The 19,320-nt window shown below is 36.9% G+C and overlaps 1 protein-coding gene across 1 annotated transcript in view; it reads right to left on the bottom strand.

Annotated features, from left to right (window-relative positions):
- The window catches only part of csmd1a (CUB and Sushi multiple domains 1a), a 176,537-nt gene that overhangs the window by 63,117 nt on the left and 94,100 nt on the right, over positions 1–19,320 (bottom strand). Inside the window, exon 5 of the mRNA XM_036147619.1 lies at positions 1,091–1,203. Coding sequence (XP_036003512.1) covers positions 1,091–1,203 — 113 coding nt within the window. The remainder of the gene's footprint in view (positions 1–1,090; positions 1,204–19,320) is intronic.

A 19,320-nucleotide genomic window follows, 5' to 3' on the forward strand; every position in this document is an offset into this window, starting at 1 on the left:
TGTGATAATGGCATTTATTTTAAGGATGTGAAACAAAGGGAAACATCAAAGTTTTAAAAATAGCTAATTATTACAATTTTCTTGAATGTAATGTTTCATATTTTTGTAAAACGGAAAATAATAAAAAAAAAAAACGTACATCCCGTGCAATTGAAGGAGACAAAAGCGAACAAATAAAAACTAAGAAAAATGAAAAAAAAATGCTTTCCTATTGCTTTTATACATCAAAACCCTGCTTGGTTCTATTGGTTATTAGGAGCCACTGTGCATGGCTAAAGGAGCCATTTGCTGTACAGGGGATACACAGGTTGAAGATACCTACACACATATTACGTTATTCACTACTCTTTGTAAATTGGTGTAAATAGTACACCAATATTTAATATACTTTTTTATTCCAGATATTTCGCATTGTTTTATTTTTTAAACATAAAAGGTATTAAATCTAGATATGTTTTGAGGTTGTGTAAAAGGTAATTAAAACAGATTTTAATAAATACTTGAACCCAAGTTTCAAATACACTCAGATAATGTCAGTAGGGAAGATTTAGAGGAAGAGTTTTGTCATGGAATACAAATATACATGCAGCTTGTTAAAGTTAAGCTACAAAAAGAGAGATTTATCATTCTGTGATAGCAACAAGATATTTACTAAATTGAAAAGGATAGCTGAAAACAAAAAAAAGACAAGGCTGAAAACACTTCACAGTAAAAAGAGTATGCAATTTGCATTCTCAGTTTTCTTAACCCACCACGTGTTATAAGATGTGATGGAACAGATTGATAAACTGACTGTTACTGAAATGTTAAGATTGGTTATTGGAATCAGATTTAGAGTAACCACATATTAGAATGAAATTAAAATCAGAATACAACATACAGTCAACATACTGTATATCTATAGACTTTTAACCTAACAGTAATTACTTTTAATTATTGAGTCTTAAAAAAATCTGACTTTTTAAAAGCATTTGTGATTTTTCGAAACATAAATTGTTTACACCCCTCCTCTTGCAAACAAAATTCTATGTCCCTATATGGAAAACCAAGACTGAAAAAAAGTCATAAAACTGAAAAGAGCATAACATACCTTGATACTGAGCACTAAATCCTTTTCTTCTGTGATTGCTGTCTGAGGTGAAGTGTATCCGAAGCCAGTTCTTATTCGATATCACCGGTGAGGGTAGAGTTGTACCTGTCAGCCTGGAAGAAAACAAATATAACAATTTAAGTTATTAAAAAAATAATAAATATCTATCTATCTATCTATCTATCTATCTATCTATATATATATATATATATATATATATATATATATATATGTATATATATATATGTATAAATGTGTGTGTGTGTGTGTGTATATTGTGCATGCAACAATAGCAACACTAAAAGAAACAGTATTTTGTGAAATACTACTATATTATCCAAATAGCACTTTTGAGAATACAGAACAAGACCAGAAAAATTAAAACAAAACAGTTCTAGAACAAGACTGAAGCTGTTCAACAGGACACATAAGCACAGCCCTCACATTCTGCATAAAACATATAGCAATATGTAATTGCCACAAAGCATAGTTCTGCCTTTTTTATAATAGTGAATAACATGCAGAAGCTTAGATAGAAAACCTCCTAGAAGGTGGGGGTGGAAGCTAGGAGGTATTGGTTTTGAATGAAAGAAGATCTTCATATATTTCAGCTTTGGGTACAAAGGAATGCACGCTGAGTGCAGGAAAATGGTTGGAGGAAAGAACTGCCATGTAATTACAGATTGCAGCATTATAGATCGAAGAAGAATCGACCACTGCTGTGAAAAATGTTCTTAATATACATGCTTCACGAACAGCAGGAGACACAGTAATCATGATGCAGAACAGAAATGGGAATTCTGTCATATGGGGGTCCTTATCTGTCAACATATGCTACTATGTATCAAAAGTGTACACACCCTCATTAGGCGTTCCAAGTTTACATGATGTAAAAAAAATGATATTCAGATAAAACATTACAAAGACTTTTTCCACATTTATTTTGAAATATTTCCAACACATATAAACTGCAAAAAAGAAGCGAAAGAATACCAAAAATAAAAAGCTAAAATAGCCTGGTAGCATTAACGTGTGTGCATCCTTATATTGATTTATTCATATTTTCATCCAGTTTCAACATTCTTGGGTACATGCTTAACATCAATTGTTGTCAATCTTGTTAACCTGAAACAATAACATCAAAAACTATTGGCTTTCCCTGGCTTTGCTCATTTGCATAATTCATGTGCTCAGGGAGGAGCTGTGGGAATTAATTAATGGCTGTATTCTACTTGCTGCAACAATATTCATGTTATTATTATTATTTTTTATTTTTTTTTTTGGATGTCTTGACTTGGATGCAATCATGAACAGCTCATAATACCCCTCAGATTTGACCCAAACCATTTCAGGGGTCTGATAGAAAGCTGAAGATGAATTTCATTTTTCAGCACCACAGTGAGCCCAAGCATACATCCAATTCAACAACAGAATGGCTTTATCAGAAGAAAATCTAAGCTTTGGAATGGCCTACCCAGAGTCTAAAACTAAATCTGATGAAAAATCTTTGGGGTCGCCTGAAAAGGACCGAGGACTTGAGATGTTCTCACAATTCAACAAATTTGCCAAACATTTGCGAGGTAGAGTGAGTAAATATTGTCAACTGAAGATGTGGTATGCTGGCAGAATCCTGCAGAAAAGACTGAATGAATATGTGCTTTGACAAACGACGTGAACACTTCTGAAACCAGGTTAATGCAACAATGAATATAACTTAATTGGTGGGCTGTACAGCTGCAGTTTAGCTGTGCTCAAGAAACACAACAGATACCTGCTACTGCTGTGAAAGTATTACAATAAATATACTTAATTAAACTACAGGATAAATTAATCTAAAAATCAGCATAATTCTTTAATCCTAATATTGGAAAATGTACACTTTTTAAAGTGGGACTCGAAAGTGGATGAATTAACCTTGTGTGCTGTATAAGAGGTCACACCTTTCAGTGGTGCTCTTTTAAGCATATAAACTCTTTATGAAAGAGAACATAAAATCTTGTGCAGTTTTCTGTAGCATTTAACATGTATTTTATGTATGGAAAACACCACTCTTTCTGATTGCCTGTAATAAAAAAAGACCTTATAATAATGAGAACCATGGATGCAACTGGCATGTACAATTCACTGCATTAAGAAGAAACATGTATTTATCTTTGCCTTTTCTGATAACATGCACTTGTTTTCTTGAGCACCAATGATATGGACCTATCAGGGGAGGGGGTTGAGTTGCATTCAAATACAGTGTTTGACAAATCTTTATTTCATGCATTTCTTTGTGTTTATTTATTTATCTTTGGAAGGAGACAAAAATATTCTGCAGCTATTTTTCTTTATAACAAAACAGCTCAAGCTGCTCTGTTAGCAGGAAGTTGAAGCAGATGGAAGGCATAAAACAGAGTCAACACAATCAATATCAGAGGTTGGAGAGGACATATAATTAGATTTGCTATGGTCTACTAAATGGTCTTTTTTCTCATGCCTGTCAATCAGTCGCTCACACACTGTAGAGCAGAACATAATGAGATGCAGCTTGAAAGTTAAATGAATCATGGCCATGATGTAAAAGATGATGCTGAGAAGTTGAGAAATAAGCAAGAAGGGATTTTAAGTCATGGGCATCAATGATCTTAAAATTAACAATAAAAACAAAACAAAAAATACTGGAATATGGTACTGAAGCTTTTTAGGATGTTGATGTGACATAATTGATCGATTTAATATAAATTCAATCACCATAATATATTTGTTTAAAGAAAAACAAATAAAATTGCTAGATAGTGAAACTTGCATGCATATTATAATACTGGGTAAAAACCTGGTATATCTCAATTTATAGTCTTTTTTAAATTATTTTTAACCTTTGCTTTCTTTAGAGAATCAGAACTTATGATCCCAAATTTATGATATTATTCCAAATTCATGCAACGTCTTAAACCTCACCCCCAGGAACAAAAATTCCTTTAATGCAATTTATATCAGTCACATACATGATAATTTTACAGTTGTCCAATCTATAAATGTAGACAGTTGATAAGGAAAATGTTATTTTGTGTGTTACCAGAGAGAACAGAATGGCAAATTAAAAAGTTCAGCAAAGGAGGTAAAAAGAGGCAGCGAAGAAATGTTAGAAGAGAATGGTGCCACATAAAGAAGTCTGTTTTAGCTGTTAGCCTTCAGTATGCATTACATCAGTTTTAACTTTATGCACATTTTGTTACTAAAGGCAACCTGAGCAATAGTAATAAAAATAAAAGAGGAGAAAATGATGAACTAGAAGAAAAGGGTACATGATGTAAGAGAGAAAAGAAATATCTTCTGCCAACATCCCTAAAGTAACAAGAGCTACTACAGTAACACTTTTTGTGCTGCAAGTATACCGGGTGGCTATCAAAAGCAGAATAAGGAGGGAAAGCCACAAATGAGGAAAGTGTTTGGAGCTAAATGCGAGCGGTGGTAAAAGGGCTTAAAAGATGAAACAAGAGTGTGTTAACAACAATAATACCAGGTTTTGTAACTGTAAAAATAGTTATCTGAAAAGGGTAACTGGTTAAAGCTAACAGAACTGATGAGGGCAAATATCTGCTAAGCTAATTTAAGTTATTGGGGTAGTCTGTTTAAGATTTCTACATTCATGCTGATCAGATCATGAAATGTGTTGCATGCAAATTACAAAAGATCCAGAGAAACCAATGGCCTTTGGAAGTCACCTAAGTATTAAAGGAGTCTGTCTTTGTTCAATCTGAACTCAGTATATAGCTGTACTGTGAAAGGGCTGCACAGCGGTTACAACTGATGCCTTGTGACAAAAATAGCCTGGATTTGAATGTCGCTTTCTGCATGGAGTTTACATGTTCTGCCCATGGCTACCTCCCACAGTCTGAAAACATGACTGTTAGATTGATTGATTTCTATAAATTACTCTTGGGAGTGAGTGTGTACATGTATGGTTGTTTGTCCTGCATATCATTGTGTTGCCCTGTGATTGAATGATAACATGTCCAAAGTGTGCCCCGCCTCTCACCCAATGGCCCTGCAAAGATAAGCAGGTGTAGATGATGGAGGGATGCTTTGCGACAACGTCAGAGGTTTGTTAAAAAACGGCAGTGATCAAACTGAAAATGAAGACCAAGGATCAGGGCAGACAGGTCAGGGATAAAGTAGTGGATAATTTTAAACCAGGGTTAGGTTATAAAACAAACTCAAGTAAGCACTGTTCAATCCATCATATGAAAACAGACAGACTAGCTGAATTGCAATCCTACCAGTACATGGCTATCCAACTAAACTAAAAGACAAAGTAAGAAGATAAATTAATCAGAGAAGCAGCCCTGGTACCGTTGGAGGAGGAGCAGAAATGCAATCAAGCAGGTGAATCTGTCTGCAGGAAACTATCCACTGTGAAACTGGATAAGTCTGTTATTTTAGAAAGAGTTGTATGCATAAAACGATTGTTGAAAGAAAACCATAACAAGTCCCAATTGTAGTTTGCCACAAGCCATGTAGGCTGAACTGCAAACGCGCAGAAGAAGGTGCTCTATTCAAATGAGACCCAAAGTTGACTTTTTGGCCTACATGCAAAGTTCTATGTACTGCACATCACCCTGACCTAATTATCCCCACTGTGAAATAAGGTGATGTTAGCGTCATGTTGTGTGGATGCTGTTCATCAGGGAAGCTGGTGACAATTGATGGAAAGAGTAGAGTTAATGGGCTGCATAACGTTCAGTATTTCAATTCATAACACAAAACAAAGGTTACAAAACACGACTTCTCTTTGCTGAATCCTTGTATATATACTTTGTCTTCAGCTTGCTTTGCCAAAAACCTTGTCTTAAAAGGATTAAGGCTGGGCATCGCAGTCATGTCGGAGGAATAATAATAATGCACTCAAGGCCAGAGAGGAGGATCACCTTCTAGCAGGACCAAGACCCTAAGTAGGCAGCCAGCGCTATAAGATCCAAAAATATATTTACGTGTTAGAATGACCCAGTCAAAGTCTAAAACTACTACTGTAGTGAGCTCAGGGTTCCTAAACATTAAATAGTTCAGACACCAGATTTGGCTCAATTTAGATTTTTAAGATTTTGCTGTCAGTTTTGCAGCTATTTCAGCTATGAATATTTAGTGCAAATGTGAAATACAGACTTGTAACAACTTTATTTATTTATTTATAGAAGAACATAGGAAAGGTTTCCTTTTATTTCTGACGAGCTTATAACAGGGGTCTACAACCTGTGACATCTAATTCAAAAATAATTCTGGCAAACTTGAAAATGGATGTTCAGATATGCCCTCCATCTAGTCAGACTGGGCTATTTTGTATTGCAGAGAATAAATGATTGTGTCTCTAAATGTGAAAAGCTGGAAGAAACATATCCCAAAAACTTGAAGTTGTAACTGTATCAAAGCATTTCTGACAAACCATTAACTCAGAGGGCCACAGATTTCATTAGTGAAAGATTTTAAATCTATTTACCTTTGTACCCTTTTAACAATTACACACTTTATTTTGTTGCATATAAAGAGCACATAAAATCTGAGACTCATACATTTAACAGTTGTTGTTTTAATGTCACAAAATGTGAAAATGTTCAATTGCAGTGGACACTTTTTGCAAGACACTGTATATCCTACTCCTGTTCTAAACTGCCTAGGCAAGATCCTTATACATTCCCTGCTTTTACCAACACATCCAGGAATTTATTTTGTAAGCTAGTCTACCTGTCAGTTCCCTGCTTTATTCCAAAAAGACATTAAAAAGGGTATTTATTTTTCTTGTCTGACATTTTTTCGCTAAAATGTTAAATTTCATGTGTCAAAAAAGAACATATCAAAAATCCTTGTCATACGTCTCCCTTCTTTGTTGTAAGAAAGGTTTACGCTATACACTTTTTAAAGACACCACAAAATAGTTGACTGTGCAAGATCTACATATACGTCACGCTGACATTTTCTCAACATACACTTGCTCTGTTCAACAATGTAAAAAAAAAATGCTACATTAACTTGCTAGGTTAATTAGCTTTTTTCCTTCAGGAGGAGTAATGCGGCTTTTGGTCCGGCGGTGGAACAGTGGACCAGATCTTTTCCCTTGTGGAATAAGCGAGGTGCAGATCTTGTGTGGTGCATTATGGGTCATTTTTGACCTGTTTTTCATCTGCTATTACCATATAACATAAAACGTATTCCTGGATCCTGGTGCTTCTGTGCATTTCGTATCTTTGCTCTGTCTTCTCTAACCCCCAGTTGGTCGAGGCAGCTGACCATTCACACTGAGCCTGATTCTGCTGGAGGTTTTCCTCCCTGTTAAAGGGGAGTTTTTCTCTCCACTGTCACTTCATACATGCTAAGTATGAGGGATTGCTGCAAAGGCATCGACAATGCAGACGACTGTCCACTGTGGCTCTACTCTGTTTCATGAGGAGTGAATGCTGCTTGTCAAGACGATGCAATCAACTGGGTTTTTCTTTCATGGGAATTTTTTGACCAATCTGTCTATGATTTGATTGAATTTGACTTTGTTGTGTGCCTTGAGATGACATGTGTTGTGAATTGGTACTATAAAGATAAAATTTAATTTAATTGAATCCCGATGTAAAGACGCCTTCAGGAGCGAGGGCATGCAAAGCAATGCTAAGGTTGCGTTTCTAGCGATGCGAATAGCATGATTAAGTTGAAGCAAGAGTGAAACAAAAGTTCAAAAATCGTAACTTGTCTGTCCATTTGCATTGCGTCAATCAATCAAGGACTGTTTGCTGTTGTGACATACGGTGAAGGAGCATAGTAGAGTCAAAAGCTTTTTTTCAATAAAAATGGAAAAAAATATATATTTCGAAATAGGATGAAGTAAGGAATGCTCTTTGAGGTTTTAGGATGGCTTTTAAAAAAGCCATTTCATTTATAGTGCTGTCTCTCCTTGTCCTCTTGCTCTGCTCTCCCTGCTGCTCCTGTCTTAGCTCCAAAGCTGGTCAAGGCCATTTCTGGAGGATCTGGTGGACCCAGGGACGCCAGCGCCGTTATTCAGCTTTCAACAATAAAAAACAGCACTGAGGCTCGCTCTGTAAAATCCTGGTCCGCCCTGTTAAGTTGAATAGACAACAGGCAAGTGGATATACGTTCCTCCTATTTGATGACGTGATGATGCGAATGAAGTGAATGGAGCGTTGTACCCATTGGCAACACGAATTGTTGGCGAAATGTCAAATGAGCAACAGCATGTGAAAATTTTGCTAGAATCACGTTTAGTGTGAATGAGAAATAGGGTGAGGAGCTCTGTTATCCCAGTGACCTCAAAATAAACCACTCGTGGTGGTTTGGGCATCTGATAAGAACACTCAAGGAGAAGACCCCGTGGGAAGACCCAGATGTCATTGGAGGGAGTATATATCCTGTCTGACCTGGGAACGCATTGGGGACACCCAGAACCAGCTGGAAGATGTCGCTGAGTAGAGAGATGTCTTGGTTTTCCTCCTGGACTTGTTCCCCCGTGACCCGATATAGGGATAAACTGAAGACAATGGATGGATGGTTGGATGGATGGGTGGATGTTTATATTTAGGAAATTGTACATTTGTGCATTAGCTATAAAAAATTACTTCTCAGAACAGTTAGATCCTAATGCACTTGCTACTTGTTTATCCTGATTGTCTGATGTCTTTCTCATAATTACCATCTTGGGCATCCAAACTAATGAGGAAGTAATTTAAACGCTACTGTAGAGAAAAAAAAAGGAGATACAGAAAGGGCAAGGAGAAAATGGGGATAATTAATAGTGACATGTTGATGGATGATGTAGTTTTGCTAAATTAAAAAGATAAAGTCATTATGTGAGAAGATCAGCAAGATGGGGAAACAATGTATAAGGAAATACAAAAACTCCCACATTTGGTACTTGAAAGCCCACCCTGACCAACTGGCCTCCATCGTCAATCAGATCTTTAAAAGTCGTTGGAGCTATATAAGGTTCCCTCCTGGTTTTAATCCATCATCATCCCTTTCCCAAAGGGGTTAAATGTCAACAGACCTGTCACTCTGATGTTTGTGGTCATGGAACGCTTTGAAAAACTGTTGCTGAAGCATCTGAAGACGTTCACAAGCCTCCTGCTGGACACCCTGGACCCAAACTGCTTAGTGGTCAGACAGGACGTCAGATGGTACAGTCACCACTTCTCCCTGCACTACCTCGGCCCACTAGAGGTGTGTTGTTTCCCCACTCCTCTTCTCCCTGTACACATATGACTCCATATCAAAGGCACACATCTGGGAAACCCCTGATGTTAGCAAATGACACCATTGTCATCAGTCTGATCCAGGAAAGTGACACGTCTGCATTTAGACATGAAGTGGATCGGCTGGTTCACTGCTGCTGTCATCACAGTGAAGATGATGGTTGATTTCCAGAGAACAGTCCCTACACTGCCCACTGCCTCACCACCCTCAAAAACACTGTCTACTGTGGATCACTTTCAGGTCCCAGGAACCACCCTTTCTCAGGACCTGAGATGGTCCTCACATATAGACACTGTTCGGAAGAAGGCCCGGCAGAGACTGTACTTCCAGTAGCAACTCAAGAAGTAAAACCTTCCACAGCAGCTGCTGGTCATTTCTACACAGTCGACAGTCTGTCAAATGTTCCTCCATCACATTATGGCTTAGCTCATCCACAAAAGAGGGCAGGCCAGAACTGCAATAAACAATCAGGCCTGAAGTGAGGATCATCGGGGATGACCTCCCCTCTGTCCAGGAATGGTACAGGTCTCGGGTCAGAGAAACGGTAGATAACATCTATGCAGACCTCACACATTCTGTTTAGACTTTTACCTTTAGGTCGGTGCTACAGAGTGCTATTTGCAAAAACAGCTGCCGTAGAGACAATTTGTTCACCCAGGTTGTAAATATGTTGAACACAATGAACACCTCACAGCCTGAGCAATCAGCTACACAACTGTGAATCAAAATAGGCATATTTGCACAAACTCACAATCTTTTTCCTTTTCTTTGCATACAACAAAAAGAAACACACTGTTTAAATGTTTATACCTAATGTCTGTATGCTGTGAACACTGTAACAAAATTAAATTTCCTTGATAAAAATCATAGCCAAATAAAGCTAATTCTGATTTCCATTATTTAGGCTTTGGCCCAGACATTTGACAAGTGAGGTAGAAAAAAGACAAGAGGTTAGACAGAAAGAGGAAGACGGAATGTCACTGGACTAAAAAGCAGGGAGAGAAAGAAAAAAAAAAGACCAGATGAGAGACAAAGAAAAAAAAGACTGATTAAAGAAAGAAAGAAGAGGGACACATTGAAAGAAATGAAACAGGCTGCTCAGCGGGATTCGGATAGCGTTGAAGATGGACAGGAGAGCAAAGACATGAAGGACAAGCTTGAAATAAAAATCTACAGCAGTTTCTATCTGTCAGGAGAAGGAGAACTTGTCAAAATCAAAGAAAGAAGGCCTGGAAAAATACAGACAGAGGAAGACAGACTGACGGATGGAAAACACGTGAGAGGAGGTGAAGGGAGAAGGGAGTAGCTCAAATGATTGATAATAGAGAGGTTACTTAGTAGCTGTGAGCAGAGGTCAAAGTGGTAAAACAGAAGACAAAAAGGCAAACCTAAATTAGTCACATCACTGCTAATGTCAGACTGCCCAGAACAAAGATAAATGAGAAAGTGAGGATAGAAGCAGTCAAGTGATGGTAAAAAAGATGAGGATTGGACAAAGAAAAAATATGTATGAAAGAACTTGAACTGTTAAATGACTGAAACTAGTTTATCGGAATTTTGAATATACATTTTTTTTTATTTAAAAACTAAATCTTTCACCAGGTACCAAATCCATGCAGACAGCGGTGTACATTAGAACACACACATATACAATCATGTAAATGAATTAAAACAAATAAGATAAAAGTGTGTATTTTACATATGCCAAATGTCATATCAGATTTAAAAATCCTGTAAAATGTACACTACATTAGTAATGAATAATATTTTGTAATCTTTTTAAATAACCTGGTAAATGTAATAAAAAATGCAATTTCTGCTGTGAAATAAATTATATTATTTATCCCCCTGAAATGGCTAAAATCACACAAAGTCCTATCACATCAGCAGCACATGATTAGAACATCACTACTCAGTATTTTGAAGGATGTCTGCCCAGTTTAAACCTTAGACTTTCAGTATGTTCTGCTCATCAAAGTTGAAGTGAGAGTAAACACCATGGTGAGATTAAAAGAGCTATCCGAGGCATTCAGAAGAAGACTGTAGCAGATTATGAATCTAGTAACGGATTTAACAAAGTACGAGAGAATTTTAAATCTGCTTCTCCAATGTATAGAAAATCGTCAGCAAAGGTAGAACTGTCAAAATGTCTAACTCTGGCTTTCAATGCAAGCTCACCCTGAAATCAGATGGAAACATGCTAAAGCAAGGATTTGGGAACTCTAAATCATCATCATGGGATTCGCAGTTGGTTAATTTTACTGTTGAATTTACATGCCTCTACATTGATAAAGAGACTGCACAAGATTAACGTCCATGGAAGGTATCCAAGAAGGAAAGCTTTGCTCTATGAGAAGGCCTGACAAAAGACTAAAACAAAGCTGAAGCACAAATGGACGCTAAAGCAGGACAGTGACCGAAAACTTTAGAGTAAATCTGCTAAGGACTGCCTGAGATTTAAAAAAAAAAAAAAAAGTTCTGGGAAAGGTCAAAGCCCAGATCTTGATTTGTTTGAGATACTGTGCAATGAGTTAAAATGTGCTGCACATGCAAAACTTTACACAGACCGATGTCAAAGAGTGGTAGATGGCTGTCACAAGCTTCTTACTGAAGTTATTTCAAACAAAAGGGCTCACACTAGCTATGAGGGGATAGGGCAACTAACATTTTCCTCAGCTAAAAAACACATTTTTGTTTATATTTGCATCTCAATGATTAGAACATTGTGATTGTTAGTGTTGACATGTAATCAAATTGTTCTGTTTTTCAATAAACAAAAAAAATATATATATGCGTACACATCAATATGTTAAGATTTCTATTGAATGAACCACATATTTAATGAGTCTTCTACGTTTAAAGCATGACACTAAAAAATTAACTTATCAGATAGGCCCAGCTTTCAGCATTACTCTCATCTAAGCCAAGTACATTATCTAAGAGAGAAGGAACTAGATTTTAAAAAAATACTTATCCGGTTCAAAGTAATTACCTTTATTTCCACAGCACTAAATTACAACAACTCATTTCAAGGATTACTATAAATAAAAACAAGCCCAGATCAAGTGACACTCATCCTGGTCATATTCAAGCTCAGATTCTGCCCAAAGATTTCTTTGGCAAATAAAAACAGAAATAATTGTCCACAAACATTCCAGTTGTGGCCAAACAATCAAATGAAGTTTGAGAAAACTATCAGACAATCTAAAATCTTAAGTTTGCAGCAATGCTTCATCCTGAGAAAGAGGCATGAGCAGGGAGGATGGTAAAATAAATTTTGACAAACAATAGTTGACATTCTGACAACGCTGTTTTGTCTACATGTTAGTCCCTGCAGAATTGGTTTAGACATTGATTGAAAGTTTTGGAGAGATTGAACCTAATATCATAATGTAGCTCGAACAATTGATGCAACCATATCTTTGCTTAAAAGATAACTGTACTAAAAATGAATTACAACTATTCTATTTTATGTTTTATAAACAGATACATATTGACAGCTTAAGGCCTAAGTCATTCAGATAAAGGGAACATACAGAGTGGACCAGGCTATGGGAAAGGTTATAGAAAGATTTAAGCCAGACAAAACACAAGGCCACAGTAGTGAAAGACGAACAGAACATAAGAAACCCAGTCACGAAATAAACGTAGAATAACAGTCATAAAATTCACATTTTTGTGCCAAACACAGAATTTCTCTATTGTAAGGCTGTCAGCTGTCTGTTGATACATGAGCACCAAGAAAGAGACATCATTTTTTTACCACTGGGGTGCTGTTGTCTCTGCCCGTAACCTCCCAACTGGCTTCAGCTCCTGGCTATACATTACTGCAGCCTTGTTTCATTGTTACACTTATTGCTAGTCCCTGTTGATATTCACATCTATAAAGTGACACAAAATAACACTATAAAAATAAATGACTGGATGCAAGTTTGAAAAGTTAAAAGACATTATCCACAACAAATAGCTGTTTGCTTCAAGTGTTCAAAGCAAAACTGGGCTACAAAGCTACTTTTAATCTCATAACACACCCACGCATTTACACAGGAAGACACACAGACAGACACATACACACAAACACACACACACAAAGGCAGTAAACATGATTTAAAATGTAAATGTAATAACAGGACAAGTGTTGCAAAAAGAAGAAAAGAGTAAAAGAGGACTGGTGGTTGCACAAAGGAGGAGGGGAGATAAAAAGAGGAGAACTAAAAGAGGAAACAGCAGGAGAGGATGAGAAAGCTAAGGATCTAAAGGGAGCAGTGAAATGAGATGTAACAGAGGAACAAGAGGGGAGAACAAATGGGAAAACAGGCAAGATGCATGACAGAGAGCGAAATGTCTAAGCCCATTTCTTTGGCAAAGCTTGGCTGGGACTGCCATGAAAGGGCCAGCAGATGGACAAGGTTAGTCAAAATGTGGGATAGATATGAGTTCTGGTCATATGTCTGAAATCTCACAATAGCACAAGTCCTGTGAGGGTTAATATCTACTGGGTATGATAGTATGACTCAGTTTAGTAATCCTTCTGTTCTAGCTTTTTCTTAAGCTGGTATTGAACACACAAAAAAGAAACAAGCAATACATCTAGAAAGAAATGTTGATGGTCAACTTCAGGGTCAGTTAGCCCCAAATCGCTAAGGCTTCTTAAATAGAGGTTCACTTATTGTGCTTGAGGTGCATGCTAAATCTAAATATCAGAAAAAAGATTATGGATGCACATAAATAATAATAATGTCGGGTAATCTGAAGTGCAATTTATATTATTTTATAAATCACTGAGCTGCACAATGAAGAATGGAATGATGTTTTTTGCTATGATCACAATGATTAGCATCCTAACATTGAATCTTAGCATTGAAATCTATGGTTGTCAGAATTCATAGAACCAAGTTCAGAAGTATTAAAGCATAACTGTGTTTGGCGGCAATGGCAGATGTAAGCCTATTTATTCTACTCTCTGCATTTATAAAGCTCTGCATATGTGGCCCTCTCTTTTATAAACATCATTTTAGCCATGATTGGATGTGGAAAGTCTCCTTTTAGATATTTACATACAAATATAAAGCATGGACCACAAGGATATAGGGATGAAAAGAAAGAGTGAAATATGCTGTTTTTTTTCTCTTAATACAAAAATCACTCATTCCCGAAGTAAAGAAACTACAATCTGTTTCACCTGGTGCCTCAGTTATAGAGTCATAACCTGACAAAAAATTATTGAATAAAACAGAAAAGAGAAGGGATCTTATTTGCTGACAAAGAATGGCATGGAGGTAAAATAAGAAAAGGTTGGACTGCAAATTCTTTGCTAAAAGCCTGCATGACCATGTACAATGGCTTCTTCAGGGGCTTCAGGCAGAGAACCAGCAACTCCTGCTTCACCTGCTGTGGATGAACAAATAGCATGTGCAGTATGAAGCCTTGCTTTGAGATGGTGAGAAGAGAGAAACAGGTGTTCACATGGATCCCGATGTGTCACATACAGCTGATGAGCAAATATCAGCAAAACGATATTCTGAGCTAACTTTTATCACCCTCATACTGTGAAAGATAAGATAAGAGATAAGATAAGATAAAATAAGATAGACTTTATTAATCTCACAGTGGAGAAATTCACGTGTCACATCGAATCAATAATCAAAAGAAGGTGCCAAATGGAGGAAAAGGTGCATGAGGTTTATACAGTGTGTCCACGTATATACAGTGGATCAAAAAATGTAAGCAAAAAATAGCAAATAGCAATGTTTTTCTATAAAACCCACAACTAAGAAAGATTATGTTATAAAAACAATACTTATGAGAAACAAAATAGAAAAAAGTCCTCATAACACTGGGCTTGCCCTGTGAAACTGCCTGTTTTCATTTGTTATTTAATTAATAAACATTTTATCAGGTTTAACAAAAATCTGAAAGTGACTAATTTGAGATTCTCCTTGTCTGTTCAAATCAAATCTATGTCTCCATGAAAGTCCCGCCTATAGAAGTCATAATCCACTGCAGCAATTAAAGGAAATTTCATAACTAAGAAACATGCTTAAAGAAATCTAGTTAATGCAGGTATCATTACGGAACAAAAAAGAGGGACAAAATATGAAACCAAGTTGGTCATCCGAGTGAGCATTTGAAGAAAGGATCCATGCTGTTAAAGACAATGACAAAAACAGTTTTATTCTGCCTTGAAATCCTATAAGGGAAGAGCACAATGAGACAAGAAAGAGATGAACAAAGAGGTAATATAGCCAGAGGGAGTGCTGAGAGAGCATAGGGAAGGGCAAAAATATTGGAAAGGTTAATGAAAAAGAATGGAAACTAAGTTGATGGGTAGAGGTTATAGTGTAGAGACTAAGGAGAAGGGATTCTAGACCTAAGACCATAAAACAAAACAAAGTTCATATCAGATTAAAACATTTGTGTTTAAGGCTTATAATGAAAACATTAGGATTAGTTGACCATGAAGTAACCAGGAAAGAGCTGATGTTATGCAATAAAGCCTTCTATGGATATCCTCGAACCAGTTGTGCTGCAACAATGGGAAAAATTGTAAATTGTAAAAGAAAAAATAAATCAATTATGGCATAACTTTTAGTCACTCGCATACAATTCAGTTCGAATCTTAAATGTTTGTTTGTTTCTTTACATTTTTCTCTTTGGAACATAAAATACTATTTTAAAATTTGGCTTTGTTTTTGCCACTTCATCTTTAATTCAAGAGCCAATTTGTGATGGGTAGGCAGTTGAATTTTAGCATGTCTACAAATGAAGCTCTTGAAAAAATGTTGTTCGTGTTGCAGTGGTCACGACCAAACAAGAGTGGTTGAATGAAGGAAAACAAGTGATGACAGATTCCCTTGTCACTGGCTGTCCATGTCAGGGTCAGGAACGCTGGTTCCTGACCTTGTCATGGAAAAGTACATTGATGTAGGCGGGAAGCGAAAGCTGGCCTCTGTTGTCTTATCCAATAAGAGGTACTGCTGCCCAAATTGGCAAAAATATAACTGCTGGGTCCATTCAAAAGTGTCAGAACAGACTGTGCACTTTGTTGAATAACAGACTACATAGCTCCACTTGGCTTCTATCACCAAAAGAATCAGAACATGACCGGGGAAGAGTATAAGAAGAAGCCATATTTGATAAGTAAAGGTCAGCTTTCTTCCCTGTGGGGGACTTGTTTCTCTAACTTCAAAAGACTTAAGGTAATAATCTATTAGGAAACCTTGGGCCCATTATGTTTATAAAACACATTTTCATTATATTTTGTAATTGAAGAAGCCCCTTTAATTGCAACACTGTGAACTGTATAGGAAAAATTGTTCCTAAGAATGATGTTGAGGTTCCTCCAGAACCTCGTTGAGTCTTTTAGAACATTCAGGGGACGTTGATATATAAACACATACAATCTCTTAAGACCGCAACTAAAAACTTAAATGATTTAAAATATATACTGGAAATAAACTCCTCAGCAATTTTGGGTTAAAAATAAAATGTTAATACACATCTCGGCCACCCTTAGGCTACATTTGGGCTAAATGTGAAAGTCAAGGTTAGAAGATCTTTAAAACTTATTTTTGACACAGATTAGAATGTATGTTTGGCTTAGTGAGAATAAAGGAGGAACTACAACCAAAATATTCATGTTCAAGCAATATTTTCATCTGAGCTTGATATCCTGTCACAAAGTGAGGAACAGGCAGAAGTTAGTGAACTTGTTAAAATCCCCTTCAGTTTACTTCTTTGTACGCAGTCGATACTAGGGTATTAGGGCAAAACTTTATCAAATGTGGACTTTAAAGGACTATGAAAAGACTGAGCATTTAAGTCATATCCATTGCCTTGTGAAGGAGTCCAAAAACCCAGTCTGCCAGTGCTGCTTCGGTTTCATGTTTTATGTGAGTGTTTGTCCGTTCACATATTTGTGGGTATGTGTATGTGACAGATACGGCATCACATCAACCCTGCCAGATTCCAGACAGGAACATGAAACAGGAAATTGCTTTTGGGACAACCAATCAGAAGAAGCTCCACATAAACAGAAAGGACCCGTCAGAGTGGTCATGTCAGGTGTCAGTCACTTTTAAAATGGCCTGACCGCATCCCTCAGTAAAATGTCTGTCAACTTCTAAGGCCTTGTCTGGAGAAAAAGTTCACCACACATTTTATCATTTCATTTGTATGTGCCAAGCGGCTCTTCAAGCCTCTGGGTCATGTCGGTGTATTATTCTGAGTTAACACATGTTTTCCATTTGTATTTTATTTACCTATAGTTCAAATCTTTTTATTTTTGATGCTAAATTTTTAACAACATTGTGGTGGCTTGTCAAAATAGGAACAATAGATTGATTACAGGGTTTCTATCCATTTGACCGATTAGGATGAATGCAAAGGTAACTTGTTTTTGTTTTTTTGGGAGGGGGGGGTGGGGGTTGGATGTGGTGTGGTGTGGGGGGGCGAGCGGGTTGAGGGTAATCTCACTGCTAAAGGTCGTATCTTCCCCCTGCATTGCGGTTGGGTGGGCTGACAGGAGTCCCTTAATATTACACTGTCAGAGCCAGGCTTTGTGTTTGAGTAGTTGAGTGTGTGTAATCTGTCAAACTCTGGTGAAACGATCAACAGCTTACCCTGTCAGAGGGCCACTTAAGGCGTGACACACATCAAACATGCACACACATAAACACACAACGGTATCAAGAGAATACAGTCGGTGATGTGTGCTGCTCTTCTAGTGACAGCGCTTAATGCTCAATTATTCTCCCTTCCTTTTGTTTCCATTTACCGCTATTCTTCCCGTGTCCTTTGCGCCACCGATTCGCCTGTTGACAAATTCATTCTGTTTCCATAGGAAGGCATAATCACAAACTATTTTTACATATGGTCGACATTGTTCAAAGTCACAAGGGTGGAAAAGGGTATTCTTTAAAATCCATTTTAGAGATCCATTCATAACTCAGAGAGCTTATGGTAAACTTAAAAAATGTGTTGCTGCAGTTGTAATACATTTCCTCAATATTTTCAGATAAAATATAACCAGGCATGGTTGCTTCATAAAAAGCTTTGTACATTTGATAATTGAGTACAGACAGTCATAATTGTCTATATGTTAAAGGTTTAAATATGATGGATGCATTCTCTTTGAAATAGGATAATTCCGATTCCAAAACTAATGTGAAACAACAACATGTGGATTTCCAGGGTATTGCAATTTTTAAAAAGATAGTTTATTGATTTGTGAATCACTGTTAGCAACTGAGCATAAACAAACCCTAAACTGCATAAAATTAATTATCTACTACACGTTTCTGAGCAGATTTAATCCAAGAAATCTGTCATTATCGAGGTCAAATTTCCTTTTCTGCTTTACACTGACAAGAATTTCTCAGTGACATCAAATTGTGAAAACCCTTAATGCTTAAACATGTGCATGTCTCCTTGCTTCCACGGCCTGGTCTAAGCTGTTGATGGATATGTGTGATTTTCTGAGCAAACCAAAGGGATATCCAGCAATGCTCCCGATTTAAAAAGTAGAATGTGTACTGAAGTGCCCATTTTCAAACTCGACCGCAGAAAATGGCTGCGAAAACATGACAATTTATCACATGCTCTATGGGACTTGAACAAGTCAGGAAACTCAACAGGACTCCTGCGCAGTTAATAAATCAGCATTTGTATCTGTCCACCGCAACAACATTATTAGTTTTCTTTAAATAATAAATGAATTAAAACTGGAGGAATCTGTTCTCTTCATTGGTAACAAACAACAAGGTTGATTTGTAAATGCTGCACCAACACCCATTAATTTTGCATTAGTTATATTCACACTCATTTATTTGATTCATAACCAAAGATGCATTAATATATACCTTAACTAACAATCTAAATGTCAATGGTGCTTGTGCACATCAGTTTTCTGTCTTTGTGTTCAAACCGCTCAGTGTGCCAGATCTGTTGGTTCCCACCGTAACTCCTGGTTCCTTAACGACATTTTTTTTTTTTTTTGCCTT

This window comes from Fundulus heteroclitus, chromosome 15, assembly GCF_011125445.2.
Source record: "Fundulus heteroclitus isolate FHET01 chromosome 15, MU-UCD_Fhet_4.1, whole genome shotgun sequence".
Classification (NCBI taxonomy): domain Eukaryota; kingdom Metazoa; phylum Chordata; class Actinopteri; order Cyprinodontiformes; family Fundulidae; genus Fundulus; species Fundulus heteroclitus.